This window comes from Schistocerca americana, chromosome 7 (genome assembly GCF_021461395.2).
Source record: "Schistocerca americana isolate TAMUIC-IGC-003095 chromosome 7, iqSchAmer2.1, whole genome shotgun sequence".
Taxonomy (NCBI): domain Eukaryota; kingdom Metazoa; phylum Arthropoda; class Insecta; order Orthoptera; family Acrididae; genus Schistocerca; species Schistocerca americana.
The window spans coordinates 528,060,213-528,078,104 of NC_060125.1; the positions used below are offsets into that span (position 1 = coordinate 528,060,213).

General features: G+C 42.7%; 1 protein-coding gene across 1 annotated transcript in view; it reads left to right on the plus strand.

Moving 5' to 3' along the window:
* The first annotated feature begins 3,414 nt into the window (after positions 1-3,414).
* Positions 3,415-17,892, plus strand: part of LOC124622531 (beta-1,3-galactosyltransferase 1-like) — a 28,859-nt gene continuing 14,381 nt past the window's right edge. Inside the window, exons 1-2 of the mRNA XM_047148264.1 lie at positions 3,415-3,526; positions 8,097-8,240. Of these exons, the coding sequence (XP_047004220.1) occupies positions 8,133-8,240 (108 nt within the window). The 5' untranslated portion in view covers positions 3,415-3,526; positions 8,097-8,132. The remainder of the gene's footprint in view (positions 3,527-8,096; positions 8,241-17,892) is intronic.

The following is a 17,892-nucleotide window of genomic DNA, read 5'->3' on the forward strand; positions in this document are numbered from 1 at the left end:
AAAGAGCTATTGATGTACGGTTTTGAGTGGTTCGTAATGTTTGTCATGTATGGTTTTCAGTGGTTCGTATTGTCAATCAGCAGATTGTAATAATACTTATAAAGCGTATTTTTGTGGAACATACACTTTTTTCAAATGGTGCAATGCCTGTAGACATTAAGAAACTAAAAGTAGGGTAAAATAAAATGTTAGGGCTATTGTTGGAGGCTTATAATGTGAGTTGTTTACGACATATCGTATTCTGAAAAGTTTCCACACAGACACTTGAACACTTGAAAAAAAGTGCCCTATGTCTGTCTGAAAGTTTATTAAACTATCGTTTAAAAATTAGAAGTAAAGCGGCCAAGAAATTTCCGAGAATGTTGCTAACAAGTAGTATACACTAAAACACCAAAGAAACTGGTGTAGGCATGCGTATTCAAATACAGAGATACGTAAACAAGCACAATACGGCGCTACAGTCGGCAACGCCTATATGAGATAACAAGTGTCTGGTGCAGTTGATAGATCGGTTACTGCTGCAACGATGCCAGGTTATCAAGATTAAAGTGAGTTTGAACGTGGTGTTACGGTCGGCGCCCAAGCGATGGGACACAGCGTCTACCAGGTAGCGATGAAGTGGAGTTATTTTGCCCCTTTGGCCCCCCACCCCCCCCCCCCCTTTGGCCCCCACCCCCCCCCCTTTGGCCCCCACCCCCCCCCCTTTGGCCCCCACCCCCCCCCTTTGGCCCCCACCCCCCCCTTTGGCCCCCACCCCCCCCCCTTTGGCCCCCACCCCCCCCCTTTGGCCCCCACCCCCCCCTTTGGCCCCCACCCCCCCCTTTGGCCCCCACCCCCCCCTTTGGCCCCCACCCCCCCCCGTTTGGCCCCCACCCCCCCCCCCCGTACCGTGATTATCAGGAATCCGGTACAATATCAAACCTCTGACATCGCTGCGGCCAGAGAAAGATCCTGCAAGAACGGGACCAACGACGACTGGAGAGAATCATTCACCGTGACAGAAATGCAACCCTTGCGCAAATTGTTGCAGACATCGATGCTAGGCCATCGACAAGTGTCGACGTCCGAACCATCATCGATATGGGCTTTCGGAGCCGAAGGCCCACTCTTGTACCCTCGATGACTGCACGACACAAAGCTTTACGCCTCTCCTGGGCCCGTCAACACCGATATTGGTCTGTTTATGACTGGAAAGATGTTCCTGGTCGGATGAGTCTCGTTTCAAATTGTATCGTGCGGATGGACGTGTACAGGTATGGAGACAACCTCGTGAGTCCATGGACCCCGTGTGTCAGCATAGGACTATTGAAACTGGTGGAGTCTCTATAATGGTGTGGGGGCGTGTGCTGTTGGAGTGATGTGTGACCCCTGATACGTCTTGATACGACTCTGACGGGTGACACGTACGTAAGCATCCTGTCTGATCACCTGCATCCATTCATGTCCATTGTTCATTCCAAAGGACTCGGCAGTTCCAGCAGGACAATGTGACACTTGACAAGCCCAGAACTGCTGCAGAGTGGCTCCTGGAACACTCTTCTGAGTTTAAAAACTTCCGCTAGCCACCAAACTCCCCAAATACGACCATTATTGAGCATATCTGGGATGCCTTGCGGTGTGCTGTTCAGAAGAGATGTCCATCCCTTCATACTGTTACTGATTTATGGACAGCCTATTTCAGACAGTAGTCAAGTCCATACCACTTCGTACTGCGGCACTTCTACGTGCTCGCGGGGGCCTTACATGATGTTAGGCATGTGTAGCAGTGTAGATTATCTTTTTTTTTTTTTTAAATCTGTATTTCCAAATCTCAATAATTATACAATTTTTAACCACTACCTTATATGATTAGTGGGTCCACGTGGTGATACAATGTTTACAATTGGAGCTAAATGTTGTTATATTTAAGTAACTAACTAGTAAAGTGAGCTACAGGATAATTGCAATGGGCAAAGCTAGTTGAATTTGATTGTATGTGAATTACTTAATAAACCTAACTATTAACTAGTTACTAATGCCTACAGCGTTACATATGTGTCACTCAAAAGTATAAACCTACTTATAGAGCCTTGCTCATTGAGCTAAACCCAATGAGCGTCCCCTGACACTGGGCAGGCCAAGATGTTAGTCGCTGCAGGTTCCTAGACATAGTACCTAAATCTAAGTCCTACAACTAATCCTATCCCAAAGTCAAGTTCGGTGCTTGTCCATAATCGGTAACGTTGCACCCCACTCCCCCTAAGTCTCGAACGCGGCGAATTTCCAGACGGTAGAAGTCGGCCTGTCCACGCTCAGATGGTATGGGAATAGGGTACCAGACTCTATAGGTGTTTAAATATTTCTCAAATTCTTGCTAATTCAAGTCTCTCAGATACTCCTTGAAAACTTTCTGTGATACCACGTTTGCCAATTTGTTGATGGTCTGAAAAGTGTCGTGTTGTCTAAGTAAGCTGTTTATGTTGTGGTGTGGTGTGACAGTTGGTCACGTAACATTGAAGCTACATCATTGAAAAGGGGCACTCGTAAACGACATGGTCAGGAGTACCCTCCGGAACACCACAGTCACACGCGGGTGTAGCCTTTTTTTCCGAATCGACATAAATATGTCGGGTAGGGTCCATGACCAGTGAGAAAGTGGAATAGTCCCCGGGTTGGTTGGAAGTATTTCATTCCCATCCGTTCCCCAATATTCGGAAGAAGATCAAAAGTTCTACTTCTGGTTTCTTCAGCTTCCCAGGATTCTTGCCATAACTGGTCTCCTCTTACTCCGATCTCAACCCTGTTCCCAGCCCTGATGCCTAAAATCTCTTCTGTTTTCTTTATGTTCCCCTTCTTGGCCCAAGCGGCCTGTTCCCGAATTTTGATGTCCAGGGGGCAAAGCCCCATTATGACTAACAGGGATCCTCCCGGCGTAGTCCTGTATGCTCCCACTGATCTCATTATCACGTTCTTCTCGACTCTTCTCACTGTCATGGCAGGCACCACCCTCGTGAGTCTGTGTGCCCAGACTCCCGAACCGTAACCCACTATTGATGTGAGTATACTATTATGGTATAATTTGATGAGATGTGGTGGGAGATTATCCGTTTGTGAATTATCCGTTTGTGAATTATCCGTTTGTGAAATTCGAACATGTTGCACAAATTTACGACCTCTTTTTGTCTTAGGAATGATCACGGTGTCCACAATGCTGCTTGTGGTGGCGGTGAACACACTGCGCCAGACGGAGGCCGAGAACTGGGGGCCGGGGGCTGGGGCGGGGACTGGCGCCCGTATGGAGTGGCTGCGGGGGCAGGGGGCGCGCGACGCGGCGCGCTACGTGCGGCCGGGCCAGCCCACGGCGCTGCTGCCGCCGCCGGCCGGACTGTGCGCCGGCAGCCCGCCCCCGCAGCTGCTGCTCGCCGTCCCGTCCGCCGTGGCCAACCGCGAGCGCCGCGACGCCGTGCGCGCGACGTGGGGGCGTGCGCTGCGCGACTCCAGCCGCCTGCTCTTCGTCACGGGCCACTCCGGCGACGGCCGGCTGCAGGTAGGCCGAGCTCTATGCGGGACTCCTCTCCACACAGTGGGTGGCAAAACTCTGCCGTAAGCTAGAGAAGGCACGTTGCAAAATCGCGTGTGTGCTAAATGTAAAAACCCGAATCAGAAAATCATGAGGGCAAATCAGAAAGACTTTGCCCGTATTTTTTGTTGGCCAAAGTAAGATACATGCAAGTAATGACAAATATACATACTGTTCTATGTCATCATCAGTTATTTGCTATATTAGCAGGTCCTTTGCTTCTCCATTTTCTGGGAGCCATTGCTTCCTTCTTAAGACTGCTGTATGTTGTACCGTCCAACCTGTCCTCCAGTATCTCGAATCTCTTCCTTCCTCGCTTCCTTTTCCCTTCTACATAACCTTCTGAAACTGTTTTGATCAGTCCGTCATTCTTTCTTAATATATGCTCAATCCAATTTCTTTTTCTTCTCTTTATTACATCTAGTAACTGTCTCTTTTCTCCCACTCTTCTCAATACCTCTTCATTTTTTACTCTGTCCATCCAACTTATTCTTTCCATCTTCCGCCATGTCCAGATCTCAAAAGCCTCCAGCCTTTCTCTGTCTTTCTTCCCCATAGTCCATGTTTCAGCGCAATGTAGAACAACACCCCACACAAGACATTTTATGAGTCTCTTCCTGAGTTCTCTGTCCAGACCGCTGAAGAAAATTCTCCTTTTCTTATATAACGCCTGTTTTGTCATTGCTATCCTTGTTTTAATTTCTGTGGTGCACTTCCAGTCGGTGTCTATCCTGCTTCCAAGATACTTAAAATTTTGCACCTGTTCTAGTATTTCTCCATTCAGCATAATTTTTATTTCCTTATTTCCTCCTAATGCCAATACTTTTGTTTTATTTGTGTTAATTTTCATTCCATATTTTTTTCCGTTAGTTTTAATGGTGTCCACCAAATCCTGTAATTCTTTTTCCCCTGTGGCTAGAAGGACCATGTCATCAGCAAACCTCATTTCTGCGCCTTTGTCATCTAATGAGCATTGGTCAGTCATATTTTCCAGGTAGAGGTTGAAAAGAGTAGGGGATAGACAGCATCCTTGTCTTACTCATTTCCTTAGTCCGATCCAGTTTGTACTTTCTCTTCTCACTGTAACAAACTTTTTAATTAAGATATGAGTTTACAAGTCTTTTGGTTTTCCAGTCCACTCTCTTTTTCCCTCATTATAGTCGCCAGCTTGTACCAAGCCACATTGTCAAATGCCTTTTCTAGATCGATGAAACACATATATAGGTCTCTTCCTTTTTCAATAAACCTTTCTCCCAAGATTCATAGGAGCCCTATTGCATCCCTATTCTATGTACCTTACATTATTTTTCCACATAGTTCGCTTGCCGATTCACGCATTTATCCCATCACAGCGCTAAATTTGAGATGCCCCTGCAGTTGAATTCGTCCAGCTTACTACAGAACCATTGTTGGACTGCTGTCTTGGCTTCATCGTTACTTGTGAATCGTTGTCCTGCCAGGAACTTCTTCGGCAGTCCGAAAACATGGAAGTCACTGGTGGAGAGGGGGGGGGGGGCGAGGTCTGGAATGCATTGTGGGTGGTCCAGCATCTTCCAGTGAAATTGCCAGAGCTTTTCGGCAGTTCTGATTGCCACATGTGGTCTCCCACTGTCGTGGAGCAGAATCACGTTGTTGAGATCGAGAATCCCTCGGCGCCTTCGCCTGATGGCTGGCCATAGACGTGACAGTGTGGAGCAGTGTCTGTCGGCGTTGATGGTTGCACGTTGTGGCATGAAATCCAGCAGGAGCGGTCCATGGCTATTCCAGAAGGCCGTTAACATCACTTTACCAACAGACGGCGCTGAACGGAACTTTTTGTCATAGGCGAACTGGGATGTTTACGCACCGTGCTCTGTTTCTTGTATTCGAGCGTGAAATGCGGTATCCACTTTGCATCGCCAGTAACAATGTGGCCCAGGAAACCTTCACCCTCCTTGGAGTAACGTTCCAGATGATTCACTGAAGACATTATTCGCCTCCTTTTCATCATTTCACCCAACTGCTTTGGCACCCACCGACATGAAACCTCCCAGTACCCTAATGATCCGTGAACGAAGTCTTAAGCATTCCCATACAATATGCCAAGTTCTGGGAAATGGCCGTGATGGACACACACTGATCTGATCACCACTGCATCCACCCAGGAAATGTCAGCGGCGAACGCGACCTTCCCGACTGCTCATGGTCATGCAAGACTACACGGCCTTTGTCGAACTCTCACCACCACCACCACCACCACCACCACCACCACCACCACCACCTCACAGTTCTCAATCTCAGACAGTTTTCCCCATGTGTGGTCTGCATTTCCCTGTAGATCTCTATGGGCGTTCGTCCCTTGCCCCATAGAAAACGAATCACAATTCGTCGCTCTAACGCCGTGGACGTTTGTATCACTACCGCCATCTTTAACAACTGACAGCAGCGCCGTGCGGCGGATCTACTGGCAGATAAGGCTGGTACGAACCAAGAAAGTACTACGCTGGGAATGGATATGTTGACTTCGCATTTACAGCCATTATTTGGTTAAAAGAAAATAGACGCAAAGACTTTCTGATTTAGCCTCATAGTTGATAGAGAGGCACATTCCCTTAAGACCCAAGCTGAATTACTGACTGCAAACGGATTAATAAACATAGTGAAACTGTATCGGTTGTTGGCTGCTGCAGATGACTGCTTGAATACTAATGATGGTTAATTTGCAGAGGTGTGGCAAAATAATTACTTTTGCAGACGATTTCTCTGTTTTCCTGCTAGTGGTGAGGTTTGTCATTCACCTACCTGTCAGCTGCTGTCCCGACCGCGTCTGGCATATAATTAATTCTCTTCTAGCAGAGGTTCAGTTGGTGGTTAATTGATGTAATCAATAGGACAATAGAAAGAAGCTAAAGACAGGAGAAAATGTCGGTTCTGGTAAATCAACCACATTGTTTCTGCAATAATACACAATAAATTGGCGGGGTAACCTGACCCAAGACTGTAGCTGTAAATTTTTGAAAACCATTTCCTATTGCTTTTTGATGTGTAGATTGCCATGAATGAAGGTGTGTTGTGCGGGAGTAGTGTCAATCTGCTTTGGATGAACAAGCAGAGGGGGCAGGAGGAGATGGGCATAGATAGGAGAAAGGAAGAGGAGGAGGAGGAGGAGGAGGAGGTTGAGGTTGACACAGAGGAGGAGAGCAGAAAAGGAGGTTGGTCAGGAGGTGGTGGAGGTGTATGGCAAGAGTGGTTAGGAGGTGGTGTGTAGGGAAAGGGTGGCAGGAGGAGTTGCGTACAATATATATGTCGAACATGTATGCAAGTGAGGTGTTGGAGTAGAGGCTAGTACATGTGTGTCTAAAACAGAATGTAAGCTTTTATGTACAGCATCTCACCATGAACCAGTAAATAATCTTCTACCGAATTTGCCACATATACTGCTTGAACAACGAGAATCAATAATGTGCAGGCTAGAAACCCCTAGATCCCGTAGGAGCTGAGATATTGGCAGAAATGGTTTTTCTGATGTTCATATACAGACGGCCCTGCTTGACAGGTGTGTTGTGTTGGAGTAGTATTGCCCTACCTTATTATCCTGGTTTGAATTGCAGCCTACACCTCAGGCACAACAAATGTGTTTTCAACCCCGAGCATGTTACGGGACTAGTATTTGCCTGCTTTATCGACCTCTTTTAACTGGTACCGCACATGTAGTAGGCTATGGGAGAGGTAGGGTTCAGATCGATAGAGGAGGAGATGGACAGAAAGAGGGGGCAAGGGAGTTGTATAGGGAGTGGGGGGAAAGGGAGATCAAGTGAGGTGGGATCAGGAGGGGATTTATGATGGGAGAGGAGGGGAGGGACAGTGAGAGGGGATGGGAGGGGACAGATGGGGTGAGGGGGAGGAAGGATTTTATAGTTAAAGAGCGCAATAGAAGATGGGTAGGGAGAATTGGCAGGAGATGGATAGAGAGAGAGGCGAGGAGAGGATGGGTAAGGACAGAGAGGGGCTACAGGGGATGGACATTTAGAGGAGCAGGAGGAGATCGCTAGGAGGGGGGGGAAGATCAGGTGAAGGATGTAGATAGGGAGGGGGGACAGACAGTGGCAGAGGGGAGGAGGAGATCAGAGAAAGAGTGTGGAGAAGGACGATATCGACAGTGGAAGGTGAGGGGACGGAATCGATAGGGAGAAGGTGAAAATATACAAAGGAGGGGGATGAGGGGAAGGGCAGGAGGCAGGTAGAAGGTGTAGAGGGAGAGTGAGCAGGTGGAAAAGGAAGAGGGGAAGGAGTAGATGTACAGTGAGTGGGAGGGGGGGAGGAGTTGGATAGAGATGGGCTAGGAAGAGGTGGGCACTCAGAGGGAAGAAGGATGTGTGTAAAATATATGTGTGAGCCAGTTAGTATTGTTGATGGTGAATCATACATTCTACGTCGACTTACGGCTATCAGAAAAAATTTTCCGCAGAGTGTATCACAACTGTCGGACCTTTGTGAAAACATGTGGTCATAAAAACGAAGTGTGACACAGTCGCTTGACCATTGTATTCTGTTGCAGGAAGAGCTAATAGCCGAGGCACTGGTGAACGGCGACATGCTGGTTGAGGACATGGTGGACACTTACGACAACCTCACGGTAAAGACGCTGCTCATGCTCAAGTGGACGGCTGACCACTGCTCTCAAGTCTCTTACGTCGTCAAGGTACGTTTTGCTGTAACGTAGTGTAGTGGACAGCTACTAGCCACGTACACTGTCTCATAAAATTTCACTTAAGTGTGTAGATGGAGTTGGGTAGATGTCATTTTGAATGGAAATCCCTGTGAATGGCATTCTTCTCGTGTTCTCGAAAGGTGTTCCGCGTATCCTGGATGAAACGGCGATCGTAATTCGCTATGTGACGTTTTCTGTGCTTCGGGTCGATAATTACAAAGTCTGAGCCTCCATTAGATCATCCCCCAAATCAAACTCGTGGATTTCATCGAAGTGATGTGATGAACTGTAATGGCTACATTCAGTTCCAGGTATCGGATCCCAACGTTCATTTGTTTTATAAAGTTCTAGTAGTTATTCCTTCTGTGAACATCGATGAATCAAAACATCTCTTCATAATAAAATATTTGTTAAGCAAACGACTCGCAAAAGAATTTCTCAGTAACAACTTATATTATTACTTTTTATTTCATCCGATTTAGTATGTGTGAACGGTTTGTGAAATAAGTCTGTTAACAATGCACTTACTTTAAATTTTACGTGTGTGTGTATCGACTCCTAAAACGTTACATCTAATCACTAGACTAATTTCGTTCGTCTGGTGTTTTTGTACTTCGGATATTTTTTATCTCTTGTAAGATTTGTCTTTCGTTGTCTTGCTCTCGCAAGGTACGGACGGCATTCTGCTGTGCTCATTGTATAGATTATTATGTAAATGATTAGGTTTTCTTAATATAGTATGGAGTCAAAGTTATTCTGCCTTTTATTTCTAACAAAAACAATGTCACTTTTATATGGTTTTCAATTTGTGTGGTGTGTCTTCCGAGGATCGCGGCTGGAACAAAGACGACGGCGGCACATTGTTAGTCGACGTTAATGACTGAGCAGTTTTCGTGTTAAGTCATTACTTATCATTGCATCTTACTCTGTACTTCCCTAAGATACTTGTATTGGTCATATTATTTGTACCTTGCAGGATTTTCGCGCAAGCTATGCAAAGAAGAATTCGGTCATTCGTCTACTAACAATTACGTCGTCGTGCGGCCTACACCAGTTAGACACAGGAACGTTTTGAAGTTTTTGATGGTTGTTAATTTCCCCTATATGCTGCATTCTCAACTTCACGCCGAACTCGGCACGAAGCATTGGCTGCATTACCACGCTGAGCCGTACATATTGTGGACCGACTACATGCGCAACCAGCCGTCAACTGTGGCCGAGCGGTTCTAGGCGCTTCTGTCCGGAACCGCGCTTCTGCTGCTGTGGTCGTAGGTTCGAATCCTTCCTCAGGCATGGATGTGTGTGATGTCCTTAGGTTAGTCAGGTTTAAGTAGCTCTAAGTTCTAGGGGACTGATGACCTTAGAAATCAAGTCCCATAGTGCTCAGAGCCGTTTGAACCATTTTTTTAGAGGACGATGCTACCGGGAGAACTCGAGTGCTTGAGTCATTTTTCCCTTTCAAAAATGGTGATATGTCAGTTGATGACAAACCTAGGTCTGTTCGTTGTGCAACTGTTCGAACACATGGAAATGTTGAAATCATTTGTGCAGCCATCAACGAAGGTCGACGGCGGACCATTGAAGAAATTCTGGAGCTGTCGGGAGTGACATGGAGCTCAGTGCAACGAATTGTGACAGAAGACTTGGGAACGAAAAGGGTGGCTGCTAAGTTCGTGCCACGACTGCTGACTGCAGAACAAATACAAGGTCGCGTGGAAGCATGCTGTGCTTTGAAAGAAGTCCTGAAATGATCCACACCTTTTTTTTCCAAAATTATCACAGTTGACGAAACTTGGTGCTATGCTTATGATCCTGAATCAAAGCAACAATCAAACCAGTGGAAGACTTGAAAGTTCGCCTCGCCCCAAGAAAACTCGTCAGGTGAAATCAAACACTAAGAAGAATGTAGATTCGTTTTTTTCGATATGACAGGACTCACCGATTAAGCGTTTCTTCCACAGTGTCGGATACTTAACCAGGCTTTCTACTTGAAAGCCGTGAAAAGATTCCACAGCAGCGTGCGGCGGAAGTGGTCTAATTTGTGTAACTGGTTTTTCCATTATGACAATTCACCTGCTCTCACAGCCCTGTTTGTACGACAATTCTGGCCCAAAATTGTTATGACCCCTGTTTCTCACGCCTACCTCGCTTTGCGACGTTTTTGTTTCCTAGAATGAAGAGACACATGAAATAAAAGCGTTTCGCTGAGATGGAGAAAGAAAATGACGGAGTCGCTGTCAGGCACAACGAAAAATGAATTTAAAAGTGTTTTGAAAAACGAAATAGAAGATTAGAGAAGTTTTAGTGCAAATAGCGAGTCCTTTGAAGGGGATCTGATGTTTGTGCTTCAAATGTGAATAAATTAGTTTAAAAAAATAAGTTCTGTTTATTTTGTAGTTTTTCTCTAAAGTAAGGAATTGTTGCCTGTCTTCTTCTAAGCTGAAGAGTGTTCTGTAAACTTTGTTAACGTCCGGCATTAAACAGCCACCGATTGATGTCGTAGTGTCTATTTGAAGAAGGGAAGTACTAAACGGAAGTGCCGTTTTCTTCACGAAAAGTGTTTCCAGTGCTGTAGTGTTCTCAGTACACTGTTGCATGTTCCCAGACTCGTTAGGAGTACGAACTCACGGATGTTGTTGTTGTTGTTGTTGTGGTCTTCAGTCCTGAGACTGGTTTGATGCAGCTCTCAATGCTACTCTATCCTGTGCAAGCTTTTTCATCTCCCAGTACCTACTGCAACCTACATCCTTCTGAATCTGCTTAGTGTATTCATCTCTTGGTCTCCCTCTACGATTTTTACCCTCCACGCTGCCCTCCAATACTAAATTGGTGATCCCTTGATGCCTCAGAACATGTCCTACCAACCGATCCCTTCTTCTGGTCAAGTTGTGCCACAAACTTCTCTTCTCCCCAATCCTATTCAATACTTCCTCATTAGTTATGTGATCTACCCATCTAATCTTCAGCATTCTTCTGTAGCACCACATTTCGAAAGCTTCTACTCTCTTCTTGTCCAAACTATTTATCGTCCATGTTTCACTTCCATACATGGCTACACTCCATACGAATACTTTCAGAAATGACTTCCTGACACTTAAATCTATACTCGATGTTAACAAATTTCTCTTCTTCAGAAACGCTTTCCTTGCCATTGCCAGCCTACATTTTATATCCTCTCTACTTCGACCATCATCGGTTATTTTGCTCCCCAAATAGCAAAACTCCTTTACTACTTTAAGTGCCTCATTTCCTAATCTAATTCCCTCAGCATCACCCGACTTAATTAGACTACATTCCATTATCCTTGTTTTGCTTTTGTTGATGTTCATCTTATATCCTCCTTTCAAGACACTGTCCATTCCATTCAACTGCTCTTCCAAGTCCTTTGCTGTCTCTGACAGAATTACAATGTCATCAGCGAACCTCAAAGTTTTTATTTCTCCTTCATGAATTTTAATACCTACTCCGAATTTTTCTTTTGTTTCCTTTACTGCTTGCTCAATATACAGATTGAACAACATCGGGGAGAGGCTACAACCCTGTCTTACTCCCTTCCCAACCACTGCTTCCCTTTCATGCCCCTCGACTCTTATAACTGCCATCTGGTTTCTGTACAAATTGTAAATAGCCTTTCGCTCCCTGTATTTTACCCCTGCCACCTTTAGAATTTGAAAGAGAGTATTCCAGTCAACATTGTCAAAAGCTTTCTCTAAGTCTACAAATGCTAGAAACGTGGGTTTGCCTTTCCTTAATCTTTCTTCTAAGATAAGTCGTAAGGTCAGTATTGCCTCACGTGTTCCAGTGTTTCTACGGAATCCAAACTGATCTTCCTCGAGGTTGGCTTCTACTAGTTTTTCCATTCGTCTGTAAAGAATTCGTGTTAGTATTTTGCAGCTGTGACTTATTAAACTGATAGTTCGGTAATTTTCACATCTGTCAACACCTGCTTTCTTTGGGATTGGAATTATTATATTCTTCTTGAAGTCTGAGGGTATTTCGCCTGTTTCATACATCTTGCTCACCAGATGGTAGAGTTTTGTCAGGACTGGCTCTCCCACGGCCGTCAGTAGTTCCAATGGAATATTGTCTACTCCGGGGGCCTTGTTTCGACTCAGGTCTTTCAGTGCTCTGTCAAACTCTTCACGCAGTATCATATCTCCCATTTCATCTTCATCCTCTTCCATTTCCATAATATTGTCCTCAAGTACATCGCCCTTGTATAGACCCTCTATATATACTCCTTCCACCTTTCTCCTTTCCCTTCTTTGCTTAAAACTGGGTTTCCATCTGAGCTCTTGATATTCATGCAAGTGATTCTCTTATCTCCAAAGGTCTCTTTAATTTTCCTGTAGGCGGTATCTATCTTACCCCTAGTGAGATAGGCCTCTACATCCTTACATTTGTCCTCTAACCATCCCTGCTTAGCCATTTTGCACTTCCTGTCGATCTCATTTTTGAGACATTTGTATTCCTTTTTGCCTGTTTCACTTACTGCATTTTTATATTTTCTCCTTTCATCAATTAAATTCAATATTTCTTCTGTTACCCACGGATTTCTACTAGCCCTCGTCTTTTTACCTACTTGATCCTCTGCTGCCTTCACTACTTCATCCCTCAAAGCCACCCATTCTTCTTCTACTGTATTTATTTCCCCCATTCCTGTCAATTGCTCCCTTATGCTCTCCCTGAATCTCTGTACAACCTCTGGTTCTTTGAGTTTATCCAGGTCCCATCTCCTTAAATTCCCACCTTTTTGCAGTTTCTTCAGTTTTAATCTACAGGTCATAACCAATAGATTGTGGTCAGAGTCCACATCTGCCCCTGGAAATGTCTTACAATTTAAAACCTGATTCCTAAATCTCTGTCTTACCATTATATAATCTATCTGAAACCTTTTAGTATCTCCAGGGTTCTTCCATGTATACAACCTTCTTTCATGATTCTTAAACCAAGTGTTAGTTATGATTATGTTGTGTTCTGTGCAAAATTCGACCAGGCGGCTTCCTCTTTCATTTCTGTCCCCCAATCCATATTCACCTACTATGTTTCCTTCTCTCCCTTTTCCTACACTCGAATTCCAGTCACCCATGACTATTAAATTTTCGTCTCCCTTCACAATCTGAATAATTTCTTTTATTTCATCATACATTTCTTCAATTTCTTCGTCATCTGCAGATCACGGATAAAATATTTAAAACATTCACTACTAGATGACGCACAGTATTTGTGCCGACTAATGCTTCCCTCTGGAGTTCAAAGTGGCATGAGTCAAGGTCTTCTTAAAAATGATTCAAATGGCTCTGAGCACTATGGGACTCAACTTCTGAGGTCATCAGTCCCCTAGAACTTAGAACTACTTAAACCTAACTAACCTAAGGACATCACATACATCCATGCCCGAGGCAGGATTCGAACCTGCGACCGTAGCGGTCGCGCGGTTCCAGACTGTAGCGCCTAGAGACGCTCGGCAATTTCAGTGACGCACAGTTGTGTGGCACTTGCGTTGCCTTTTCGATGCATTGTGCTTCGGTTTTTCAGGTGTATCCAAAATCTTGGACCGCTATTTCGCAAGGGTGCATGTGAGCTTTTATTTGTATCAGTAAACATATCTGTAGTAGGAGATAATATGGGTTTCAAACAAGTAGAAAAAAGTTGGAAAAGTGACTAGACAAAACAATGTGTCTGGAAAGCATTAAATAAAGCCATTTCACCCTCAACATCACAGGGAGTTTTGAGGTAAATTTTGCAACATCTAAGCCATGAAATAGATTCGTGTCAGAGACAGTAGTGTACTTACGTCCAGATGGCATAGATGTCCATATTTCATTAGCGAGTAAACTGTTAACTTATCTATACGTTGCTAGATTGTTATGTGTCACGAAAGTTGTATTTTTACAGAATTCTGTTAGTGAAATTCTTCTGTTAGTGAAATTCTTCTGATAGCTAGAATGATAGTTTATTATCGTTGATGATTTACATTTAATGTTTAATCTTCGCTAGTCAGTGATGTGAGTCATAAATATTATAATTCTGTTGTGATTGTATCTATGATTATCTTTTGTTTCAGTTAATGTGTGCCTTTTAGCCATTCTCGTTTTCCAAAATTTCAATAAAATTTTCTACATAATTGTTATGTTTAAGATAGATCGTTTGGTAATTTCTTGTTTGCATGTACATTTCTAATTCTTCCAAGATGTACGTAGCATCCATTTGATATTTTGTGTGGCACTTGCGTTGCCTTTTCGATGCATTGTGCTTCGGTTTTTCAGGTGTATCCAAAATCTTGGACCGCTATTTCGCAACAGTATAACATTATATGACAAACGCAAACTGAACATAATACATTCAACAGCATAAATCAGGAATTACTAACACAAATGCAATAGCAATAAAATCGGATAAGGTTAGCAGTGTAGTTATTATAAATCATAGTGAATATATTAATAAAATTACTTTTTTGGAAGACAACGTTACAGAAATGCCACACAACCCCATCAAGTATGCTGCACAAGCAAAGAAATGCATCAAAAATTGTATTATAATACCAACAAACGAGGGAAAGGAAAGCTTCCATCATTATGTACCCACGTACTCCAAAACTGCACGCAGAACCTAAGAGACACAAAGAATTAACTTCAAATCGCCCAATTATAAATTGTACTGACTGCCGAGCGTACCTTGTAAGTAAAAAAAAAAACCTAACACATTCCTTATCAAGCTATATGGCTACAACAAGAAGTATCCCATAAAGAACTCAAGAACATTAGCACATGGCATAAAAGATATACAAAGACCACAAAATCACAGATTTTTTCCTTTCATATTACAAAGCTATATACAAACAAACCCGTACAGGAAAAAATAGAAATTATGAAAGGTAACCTTCGAAGACCTAGAAAAACTTAAATCGCAGGAACCTATGAAATCATAGCTCTGCTAAAACTAATTTGGAATGAAAATTATTTTGAATTTAATCACAAAATTTACACACAAGCTAATGCAGTGGCTATGGGAAACTGTGTTGCTGGTACCGTTGCCCACAAATTTATCATCACACTGGAGGAATAATTTTTCGGCTCCCAAAGGCCATTACTCAACACAATTAGATATTACCATAAATATGAAGATGGCACGTAAGTGGTAATGAATGAAAATGATGAAGTCATCGAACCAATTCATCAAGAACTCAACGAAGTGCATAAAAAATAAAACTTAGGTTGGAAACAGAAACAAATAAATCCATAAATTTTCACGATATTAAAATGTGCAACAGTAACAACGATCGTGCTTGCAAAATCTACAAAAAATCAACTACCGCAAACAGCATAATTAATGGAAGATCTTGTCAGGCGAATCGCAAAAGTATGACTACTTCAATTCAATGATGAATAGAATAATCAGTTTGCCAGTCGAACATTAAGCAATACAAAATGAGCTAACAATACTTCAACAGACAGCTCAAGAAAAGGATTTCAATCCAAATTTAGTTCAAACTGTATGAACAACACATAAAAGCTAAAAGCCAAACCATACAAATGGACATAAAAGTTGTTGTTTTTCTTCTGTCCAGAGACTGGTTTGATGTAGCTCTCCATGCTACTGCATCCTGTGCAAGCTTCTTCATCTCCCAGTACCTAGTGCAACTTACATCCTTCTGAAACTGTTTAGTGTATTCATCTCTTGGCCACCCTCTACGATTTTTACCCTCCACGCTACCCTCTAATACTAAATTCGTGATCCCTTAATGCCTCAGAACATGTCCTACCAACCGTTCCCTTCTTCTAGTCAAGTTGTGCCACAAATTTCTCTTCTCCCCAATTCTATTCAGTACCTCTTCATTAGTTATGTGATCTACCCATCAAAGTTTCAGCATTCTTCTGTAGCACCACATTTCTAAAGCTTCTATTCTCTCTTTATCAAAAGTACTCGACATAAAAGTAACAAAAGAAATCAAAATTAAAGGAAAAGTGACATACATACCGACAATATACTTGGAACACGTAATGAATGAAATAAACTAATTCTTATACATAACTACCATAAAACTAGCATTCTGAACAAAAACAATCTAAAAACGAATGTTCGATCTGGAAAAACCAAAATATCCGACTTTAGCAACGCAGGCACATACATTTCGTGTAACGACTGCATTAAATCCTATTGCGGTCAAACTGGATGAAATTTTAGATTTAGATTCAAAAAACACACAAGAAAGCGACAGCAGTGAATTAAGCTTTTACCTATACCCCAAAAAACATATCGAAAACGCATTTCAAGCGGTACACAGAACATAGACATGATACGAACATCTTCGAAGAATTATAAATATATACGCACACACAGAATCATCCAAATGATATTTTTAATGAACCAACCAATCTTAAAGATGAAAATTAACTAGAAAATTTTATTGAAATTTTGGAAAAGAACGGATGAAAAGTAGACAGTAAACAAAAACAAAAGGTAATCATAGATACAAATCATAACCACAGACATACAGTACTAAACTGGCAACATCGACGTACATTGTTAGACTGGAAATATCTTATACTTTCTCACTGGTGTCACTGAAGCCATCAGTTTGCAATAGCAACCGAGCGCAAACGACGTGCAAAAAGCTTTTTGTTTGCAGACAAAATACTGGTAAGAAATGGGAATAAACTGATAAAACTACGTTACCCTTAGTTTTGACACAATGGTTCATATATGCGTCGCGTTTGGCGGTAATTTTTTGTACAGCAGACGGAAGATAAAAAGAAAGGAACATGTTTCAGAGCAAACATAACTAGAAACATCTTACGCGTTTTTGTTTTTGCGCTGTGTGTAAGCCTAAATAATGACACTAAACTTTGTTTTATCCGAAATCCTGGCAGTATTTGAATAGTTTTTGTGGGAGTTTAATTATCTAGTATTAACAGACGTAGCTTAATGATGTGCTTTCATCCTGTTTTGATCATCTTCTGCTTTTCTTGCTTTTCTTCGAATACCATACTCATTATGAAATTGCACCTATAAGTAGAACGTGCAATTTGTCGTCGATAACAAGTGTCTTTCTTCATTTGAGTGTTCTTACGAAAAGTGCAGTCTGCTTAAAACATGCGTATACGTAATTGATGCGCTCCTCATAACTCAACTAGTACGCAAATATTTGCTCAACTGCAGGAATTTCTTAAACCAATTCGTAAATCTTACAACGTTATTTCGTTTCAGAAAATCGTGTTGGTATAGCACACTTCCCGATGTCGCCATCTTTCCTCACCAAACGTCAAGCTTCAGTAAAAGATACGTCTTCGACAGTCCAGTAATGTATGTATGTGATCATAGCAGAGCTATAGCAATGAAACATATCATCACTGGCTAGCAAAGATTGTACAGTAAAGGTAAAACATCAACGAGAATAAACAGTCATGCTAGCTGTCAAAATAACTTCACGAAGGAAATTCTATACAAATAGAATTTACCTGACTTTTAACAATCTAGGAACATCTAGACAATCGATAGTTCATTGACTGGCGCAATATGGGCGCCTATTCCTACTAGACGTAAGTATATATGTAAAGTGACATTTACAACTGTTATAAATGAAAGAAGACTCACCAACTGGAACCTCTAGAGATTTGCTTGGGAATGGAGCTGTAGCTGA